Source organism: Carlito syrichta, unplaced genomic scaffold (assembly GCF_000164805.1).
Source record: "Carlito syrichta isolate Samal-C Ts95f unplaced genomic scaffold, Tarsius_syrichta-2.0.1 Scaffold224691, whole genome shotgun sequence".
NCBI classification, from domain to species: Eukaryota; Metazoa; Chordata; class Mammalia; order Primates; family Tarsiidae; genus Carlito; species Carlito syrichta.
The window spans coordinates 24,791-34,382 of NW_007168787.1; the positions used below are offsets into that span (position 1 = coordinate 24,791).

At 34.3% G+C, this 9,592-nt stretch overlaps 1 protein-coding gene and 2 pseudogenes across 1 annotated transcript; all 3 read right to left on the reverse strand.

The window, feature by feature from the left end:
• Positions 1 to 261: 261 nt before the first annotated feature.
• LOC110595030 lies at positions 262 to 1,211 on the reverse strand (annotated as a pseudogene).
• A 3,678-nt stretch (positions 1,212 to 4,889) lies between these two features.
• On the reverse strand, positions 4,890 to 5,819 carry TAS2R8 (taste 2 receptor member 8). Its single transcript, XM_021709426.1, has one exon. The coding sequence runs from the start codon at positions 5,817 to 5,819 to the stop codon at positions 4,890 to 4,892; it is 930 nt and encodes a 309-aa protein (XP_021565101.1).
• Positions 5,820 to 7,813: 1,994 nt separating this feature from the next.
• Positions 7,814 to 8,732, reverse strand: LOC110595031 (annotated as a pseudogene).
• Between the last annotated feature and the right edge of the window lie 860 nt (positions 8,733 to 9,592).

The window sequence follows — 9,592 nt, forward strand, 5'->3', positions numbered from 1 at the left end:
ATTTCTATTTGTTCTAAAACATGTTTTAAAAAACACCAACTTTAAAGAAAGAAAGACCTGGAGAAGAGACAGAAAGACAAGGAGACAGAGAGACAGAGGCAGAGAGAGAGAGCAAAGTCAACTCTACATAAGATTCTCTATATTACAATTATATGTATAGTAAATAATATTTAAGAGTAACTTACTTCATAAAAACAAAAGTAATTGAAGATCTGAAGATAATTAAGAAACATCTTTGTTCTAGAAAATGATAGTTTCTTTTCAGATCTGTTTACATTGCTATAATTTTCTTCTTTTTAGAATATACTTTACTTTCCAAAACACCCTTAGAAATCCTTGTCTTAATTCATTGTTTCAAAGTATTAGGATAAATGAATGGCGTGAGGGATAAATTAAAGTTATTGATTCACCAAAAATCACAGCTAATTCAGTCTCAGGCATAAAGTAGCTGGAGGTGACTATGAGAAAGAACAAATAGTGGGCAACAAAAAGGAGGAGGAATGAGATGATGGCTTTCAGGGCTGTCACATGGGCCTCTGTCCTGAGGTCTTTGCACTCTGTGGCATTGAGCTGCATTTGCCTGATGTATCTCCAAAGGGAGAGGATCAAAAGGACCAAAAAGATTTGGGACATAGAAAGGGAAATAGCATTAACAGGTTGAGAAGTATCTTGGTAGAAGCATATTGATCTTTATTTATTCCACATCTTAAAGCTATGGTTTTTTTTCCCACTTTGCCTTAACACCGTGCCAGAAACCATCATTCAAATTCTCAGTGGCTGGAAGGCTAATACACATAGAGAGAGTCAAGCACCCCTGCAGAATTTTGAGAATCGCCTTGTTAATTCCCCACTTTATCCAGAGGAAAAGGGAAATTTAGCTATCTTGAGGAAATAGAAAATACTGAGGCAGGTTGCAAATGAGACATTTAAATGGTTGGCTAATGTCCAGAAGAAGTCAATGATTTTCACTTGTTTGCTGGCAATATAGACATCTGGGTATTGTACCAATATAAAGCAATCTAATAGTATTATACATAATAGACAAATTCTGGGTGTAGCCAGACTTGTGATGATTAAATCAATGGAGGCAATCTTTCTTTTCTTGATCCAGTTCAAGCAGTTTATTAATCCAACGAATGCGTTTCTTAAGATCCCACTGAAAACTCTCCAGCAGATATGAGCATGAAAGTACTCGCCACTCTATTCAGCATGCTTATATAGAGAAATATGCAATCCATTTCTGGATGACCTGAGGCAGTTTTGATATCTACACCTGCTTCTTAGATTTTTGCAGTTAATTTACTTCTCTCTTCCTTGTAGACTGTCCTATGATGGAGACTGGATGATAAATGAAGACTGTTGCTATCTTCATTAAGTCCTATTTAGTCTTGGCAGGTCATGTGGTTGGTGATCCTTGGTCTGGCTACTTATGCCCATTTGCCTTCTAAGCAGGCAGGTACTTTTCCACATATGGTTAATTTAGGTTAAGCTACTGTTTACCAAGATGCAAATTGTGCCAATTCCCTTTTATGGTCCTACTGTCTTCCTGAGGTTAGATTGTACAAATTTTGAATTCATTAATCTGTGATGCATACTTGTGACCTCAACAGGGTTGCTAGATTCAGCAACCCAAAATGCAGAATATTCTGCTAAACTATAATTTCAAATAAACAATGAACAATATTTTAGTGTATATCCCAAATTGTACTTTAGTTCTTTCAGGAAGACAGAAGTTCAAATTTCATTAGACTTTCAGCATTTTATTTAGCAAGTATAAACTTCAAGAATTTGCTAGCAATTAGCAAATAGGCAAAAAATTGAAATCTGTGGAAGAATCTGCAGTTTTTGAATGATAATATTGATTATTAGTAAAGAATCCAAAGTAAGATTCATTTTGAGAGTTATATATTTTCAGGAAATTGAAAAGGTTAACACTAAATATAAGCTACTTCGTTTCAAAAAATTTTAGCTCATTATCTTGGTTGTTCAGATGAACATTATATGGTAGAATGTCTTTCAAAATAATGAATTGTTTTATTGATCAAGTGACACAATAGTTTAGTCAGATTATAGTTTAGTGATGTTATATATAATAAGGTGAAAGACTCATGATAAATAAAAATATATATTATCTTTAGACTTTCTTCTTTTTATTTAAAATATTCTCAAGAAAACTCCAGGAGATGTTGGATATATCTTTTTTTTTTTTTTTTTTGAGTTGGAGTCTCACTCTGTCGCCCAGACTGTCTGCTGGGCTCCGGCAATCCTTCACCCTCAGCCTTCGAGTAGCTGGAATTACAGGCATGCGTTACCACGCCTGGCTGACTTTTTGATTTATTGTAGAGCTGAGGTCTCGCTGTCCAGGCGGGTCTCGAACCTGCGGGCTCAGGCAATCCACTCACCTCAGCCTCCCAAAGGCGCGGGATTACAGGCTGAGCCACTGAGCCTGGCTGGGATATATCTATTGCCTTGATTGTGGTAATGGTATCAAGGGTGTTTGAATATATTCAAACTCCTGAATTATACACATTAAATATATGAAGTTCTTTATACATCAGTTATGCTTCAGTAAAGCTTTAAAAAAAAAGTAAAATGTTCTCAAGGGCAGTTGTATACATGTGAGAGAAGAAAGTAAAACCCTGTATTTCATTATCTTCACCCTCCCCCTTTTCAAATTGCTTTCAGCATCTAGATCCTTAACCTTCTTAACAGGAGACTGAAGATTCAAAGTACCACATCTCTACAGACTAATTCTCATTTTGAAATGTAGGAATGCATGTCTTTTCTCATCCTTCATTTCTGAGATGCAGCCCTGATTTTTGGACAAATTGTATAACTATGCAGTCATATACACAGATGACTGCTTTCCTCTAATCTTGAAAATAATTCCCGTTCCAGGTACATCATTTTTATGAAGTGCTCACAATAACTCTGATAGAACCTCACCCAAATCATTTTATATTAATTTGTTTTGTTTTTGCAAGTAAGTGTAGGTTTATGCATGCCAGCGTTATACAGCATGAAGTTATATGAATGCATGCAGTTAAGATCAATAATTCTACAAGACAGCATTTTGTCATAAGCCTACTATTTTGAACTCCAGTTGTTGTGGTCACTGGAGATCCTTGAAGCACAGGAGATACAAAATACAAAACATGGAAGAAAGAAGCTCAGACTAATGGGATGAAACCTTTCCAAAGGTACTAATCCTATAAAACATTTATTTTATCTAAATCTGCAGAAAAATATAAAGTTAATCCAAGCATAGAATTTATAAATAATTTGTAAAATATTTTAGTGCATTTTAACAAAAGAACATAAATTCTCCTGTCTTGTATAACAAAGAGCAATATAAATATCCCATATATTAGAAATTAGTTGATAAAGTATATATACTTAGGTATATAAATATCAGTATTTTACATAGTGAATTTTACATAAGAGAAGAAAAAGAGTTGATAGTTTAATATAGTATAAACTATAGTATAATATCAATGGTTGATGTATAACAGTATTTTTAGTTATAATAAAAGGAAATGAGTAGATTGAAATATACCAGAATTAGACATAGCAAATGGTGTGAATGAAAGCAAAAAATGAATGGTCAGAACACACACAACCTGAGACATGTAGACAAAGTGGTTCAATATTATAGTGAGGAGGAATTTGATGTTCACAATGGAATGGAATATTATTCATGACTCTAATTTCTGTCTATTTGGGGGTAATTTGCTCTATATTTGTCATGGACATATGTTACTTCTTTTAGTGATAGTATGTGGTTATTCCATGGTATATGATAATTTCCTTCCAATTAATTTCTTTTGTCAAATTTTTAGTCAAAACCCTTGCAAGATTTTGTTAATGAAAGAAACCTGTTCCTGTGTGAATTCACTTAGGATAATGTTCTCCAATTCCATTCACGTTGCTGCAAAAGACATTATTTCACTTATTAGTGGGAGATAAATGAAGTATCTGCAAAAGCATAGAGAATGATATAATGGACACTGGAGACCCAGAAGGAAGATGGGGTGGAGGAACAAAAAATAATCTGTCAAGTACAATGTACATGGGTACGAATATGGGTACACTTGAAGCCTAGAATTTTTCACCACTATACAATGCAATCATGTAACCAAAAACCATGTGTATCTCTTAAAACTACTGAAATAAAGGAAAAAAAGAGAAGGGAACTTAGTGAGCAGTCTGACTAATATTAGTTAACTCCATTCTTTTAACCAGATTGTGAAAAGCACTTAGGAACATTCTTTGGAGAGAAATGCTTGGGGTTCTGTGCTACCAGGTGCTGCCTGAAATGAAAGTTATTTGAGAGAAAATTTAATTTCAAAGAAAAGAAGTTGAAAGCGTCAGCATAAAGTCCACCAGGACATATTACCTGGAAGATTACCCAAAGCATTACTCAGGAAACTGAACCAGAGACAAGCCAGGGAAAATCTGAGCTCCTAGTAGTAAGCCAAATGGAGGTCACTCAGCAGAGCATCACAGGAGCACAATTAAGGGCAAGCAATAAAAAGTGTATGATAGAAAAATATGAGAATTTAAGAAATGTAGCTGAAGTGCACTTTACAATAGGTCAAAGTAAAATCTAACTAGGCAATGCATGCCTAACATTTGCATTGAGAAGACAAGAAAAGAAGCATGAGCTCAAAAATTCTTGAAGAAAAAAGAGTGGAAAGATGAGAATGTCTGTGTTGTAAAGAGACATAAAGGATGCATTCATTGGTTTGCTAATAGGTCCTAATATCACAAAGATATGCATCCAAAATAAACAGAATAACTGGAAAAAAAATGAGAATAGACCTATAAGAAAATTGTCTTTTACTAAAAATTAAGGTATGCTTTTAAAGTCCATTTATAAAAGTAAAAATTTACAACATGCAAGCTATTTTTCTACACATCAGCACCCTGACAGATGCCTGCCTCAATTTGTTATTTACAACAATTAAAATAAGTGAGTGACCCAAGGGATACAGAATTGCTATAATCTCTTCCATCATAATTGCTAACTTTTCTTCTGTCATTAGATAACTAAAGTTCATCAAAAGAAAAACCGCATAGTATAGGAAAAAAAAGAAGAGAAACGAAGTCACAATTTTTATGACTCTTACATGGGCTTCTGTGCTGAGGTCTCTACAATCTGTAAAATGGAGTTTTATTTGCTTAGTATGCCTCCGTAGTGACTTCACTAAAAGGAAAAAGGAGATCAGTGACACAATAACTGGGACAATTGCAAACAGGTTCAAGAGAGTCAATGGGTTGAAGTATGGAATTTTACTCACATGAGATATTCCAGTGATGTTTTTTTTATGTTTTGCAATTACATCCACACTATAGTTACAATTCAGTACCATTACTAGCATAAGGCTGAACAATAAGGAAATGGCAAAACATCCCAGCAGAATCCAGCGAATCTCCTTATCAATTCTCCGCTTCAGCCAGAGAAAAAGTGGGTGGGAGAAATTGGCTATCTTGAGAAAATAGAAGACATTGAGGCAGGTGGCAAACCAGATATTTAAGTAGTTGCTGAGGGTCCAGAAAATAAAAATGATCACCATCAGTTTATTATTTTCATAAACATCTGGGTAGAATACCATTATTATACCATTTAGAACCATTACACTGATCAAACACATTCTGGAGATAGCTAAATTGGTGAGGATGTAGTCAGTTGTGGAGATCTTTCTCTTCTTAATCCAGTCAATCCAGTTGACTAGTCCAATGTATCCATTCCCCAACATCCCTATTATGAATTCTCCAGTTATTATGATCATGAAAATGTTATCTTTGGTATTGAACATGTTTGTAGAAAAAACAATCTGATTTCAAATGTTACTGCAGATGAACTAATTTACAAATGACCTATTGAAGTGTGATAAATAAATTCTTCAAATCACGAAATAATGTTTTCATCTGTCATTATTTTGAGTTTGGTATCATTCCAGAAGTACCCAGCTCTTCTCTGAAATAGGATTGTTTCTACATTCATGAAGACTAAGCCAACTGATTGCTCCAAACAAACAGTTTGACTTGTTATTTATAGCCTGGAAAAATTCTAATTGTTACCCTTTAGTGGGTGATAACTGAAACGTTTGGCCAAAATTGTTCTCATGCAAATTCAGAGATTTTATTTCATAAATTTGCAAGAGGCTTCTTGCTGCAGTTCTATGTGTTGGACCCATCAAATTGAGTTTTGAATTGGGAGTCACAAAAAGCAAACAAAAAGATAAATGTGTAATAAAAGTAAAAATATATAAATAAAACTTAACTTTCATAACCATAAATTACAAATGATCCACAATTCATGCCTTCTAGGTGGAAATAGATTTCCATTTTGGAAATAATTAATACAATTAGATTGTATTGTAAAGAGTTAATATTCAGAGGATACTAACTTTTGTCTTTATTTAAATAGTTAATTAGCATCTAATAATGAACAGCAATATTTACTAAGAATTTCCTCTCTCTGCTGTTGTTTATTAGAAGTGAAAGATGGTAGATAAAGATTTGTAATTTTTAGTTTTATTTAATGGGAAAATACTTTTAGAGAAAATTCACTCCCTGAAACATTGCCTCCTGGATAATAAGCATTTTCATCTAAAATTAAGGAAATTCACACTTCACATTATTTTCATTCCAAAAAACTTATTTTATAAGATTTATGATCTCACAGTACACATTGTCATCATATCTCTAGGTGGAGCAATCACATAAAAAAATAACGTTTGCTTTACCAAACAATATTTTCAGAGACTACAACTGATTCTACTATTAAATTAGGTTTTTTGGGTGGGGGAAGGCATAACATAATCCACAAAACATTTGAATATAAGCAATACAAATCACAGTAAACTAGAGTTCTTATTTAAATAGTTCTATAATGTACATAAAACATGCAGTATTTATTCTTTCTGTTTCTTACAAGTAAATGATGTGTAATAGGAAAGTATAAGATTATTAACTTAAGGAAACCTAGTTATTTATAAAATATTAGCAGAAACAAAATAAAGATGATGCAAGGGGAAAGAATGTCAGAAATGCCTGAGTTAGAAGGGTAAAGAGAAGGTTCCAAAGAGTCTTTGGGAACTGACTCCTAAAATTACCATCACCAGGCACGGGTACTTAAGAAACAACCTAACCACATTCTTAACTTTCCTTCTCAAGGTGGTTTTGGTATACACATTTCTAACTGTACCAACCTCTACTTTCTGGTCAGGCCTTCATTCTTGAGATTATACTTCTTTTTCCATATCGTATCCCGTCCTAGGTTGAACCTCACCAAAGATTGTTTTTTTCCCCTCTTGATCAGGACAAACCTTTCCAGAAATGGAGGAGATGGGACAGTAAGATAAGGACCAGCCTTCAGTTCAAAATAGCTCTTTTTTTACATGGTTGACTTTGTAGGAAGGGCTGATAAGTTCTAAAATTTCTTCCTCTGAGCCTGTTTGCCTGAAATTCCTCTGCACGTTGAGTTCAAGATTGTTGCCATTATGTGTCAGAAAGAAATAAAATCTCCTTGCATTTAGTCAATGACACGAAATGATGAAATGTTAGTGTGGGATTTTGATTCATTTCCCTGTAAAGATAAAGAACACATATGGCTCAATGATAACATTAGATTCCGAACTGAACAAGAGAGGAATGTGAAGAAACACAGTACGTATCTTTGGAATAGTGATAGATCTTAATGATTTTCAATAACATATAAGAATAAATGAATGCAAACATTTAGGAGAAGGAAGAAAGTCTTTTGTTGATTTCTTTTCTTTGTATTCAAGATACTTTACAGTAGTCTCTATGGAACAAAGGGCTTCCTTCCTTTGTGGAAGTCCTTCACAAATCTTAACACTGTCAGAAAAGATTATCTCAGCTTGTTGTTCTCCATGATCAGAATGAATGAATGGCTTGATGGGAAAATAGGAGTTACTATGCCACCAATCAGCACTACTAATTTTTCCTGAGGAATCAGAAATCTAGAGGTTATTACAAGAAAGACTGCATCGTACACAATGAAGAGGAGCAGAAAGATGATCACTGCCTTCATGGCTCTCATATGGACCTCTGTGCTGGGGTCTCTGGGCTCACTAGCATGAGTTTTCATCTGCTTGGTATGTCTAAATACAAAGAAAAGTAGCAAGATAAATGAGGTCAGTCAAATAATAAAGGGAACAATAGCCCCTAGGTTCAGGGTCATCTGTTTGAATGGATTTGGGATTTTACTCACTTTTAATTCCAAAGTAATGTTTCCTTCATGACTGGCCTTGAAGAAGTGATGCCACATACCATCATTCATTGAAATTCTAATAAATAAAGAGATGAGAAAGGATCCCAGAAGAGTTCCAAGAACGACCCTGTTGATCTTAGGTTTAGCCAGAAGAAAAATGAGTGGGATACATTGGCTATCTTAAGTAGAAGATACTGAAACAAGAGGCAAACCAGACACTTGAATTATTGGCAAGTGTCCAGAAAACATCCAAAAACGCTTGCTAATTCACCATTGTTATTTGTATCTGGGGAGAGTAGCATAACAAAGCCATCCAAAGATATTACACAGAGCAAACAGATTCCGGAGGTGGCAAAACTGATCAGGATGAGGTCAATCAAGGAAATTTGTTTTCTCTTGAATCCATTTCTGCAAATCCCTATAGTCGACTCACCAGCAATCAAAATTAAATATAGTGCCTCTGTTGTACTTAGCACGTCAGTGGAGTGTTCTGATTTTGCATATGTTGACTTTCAGCTGACTGGGGAAGAATGGTGTACTGTCTGCCACTTAGACTGTGCTGCAACTGTCTACATCTCTCCTTTTTGCCAGTTGTGATGCAGGTCAAGTAGATAGCCAATTCTGCTCTGGGCTAGAATTGCCTTAAGACTTCATTGTTGATGGCAGTAATTTCCTTTTCGTGTGGTGATGACTGAAAGACTAAAATGCAAATGGAATGGATCTGATGTCTTGGATTTGCACAATCTTCCTCATTTAAAATCTGTACATTTGGATACATCTATCTGAACTATTGAACAAAAACCTTAAGAGAGAACCAACTGCTTGGAAAAATGGCTGAAATCTAATTTGCAGATGGACTATTGATCCTCAATATATAGACAGTTGCCCCTATCATAGATTCTGAATTTAATGTGTTAGCTTGTATAGTCAGTTTACTTGGTTGACTAAAACTTTTAAATAAATTCTTATTTACATTAAATTATGTACGTTCAAAGCTAGAACTGTTAAGACATAGAGGATCATCTAAAGGTGTAGAAAGATAGAAGTATGAAGGTGAATTTATTATATTAAACCTGGACCTTTTCCCCATTAGGTGAATTGAGATGCCCCAAAAGACACTCCACTTACTAGGGTATTGAGAAATACATCATTGAGGGAATTATCCGTATTTTTAATAAAAACTGCTACATTTTTTCTTGTTAATATTCTATTTATGGTTTTTATATTGATATTCACACCCCAAAGCCAAGAAGTATAATTAGTGTTCCTCCTCCTTCTTCTTTTTCACTTTGATAGGTTCTGGTATCAATATAACTCAGTTCAGAAAACTTTTTTTTTCTTTTTTTTTTT

Excerpts from the sequence above, each read along its gene's own strand:
- TAS2R8 (XM_021709426.1), bottom strand. The coding sequence starts at position 5,819 with ATGTTCAATACCAAAGATAACATTTTCATGATCATAATAACTGGAGAA.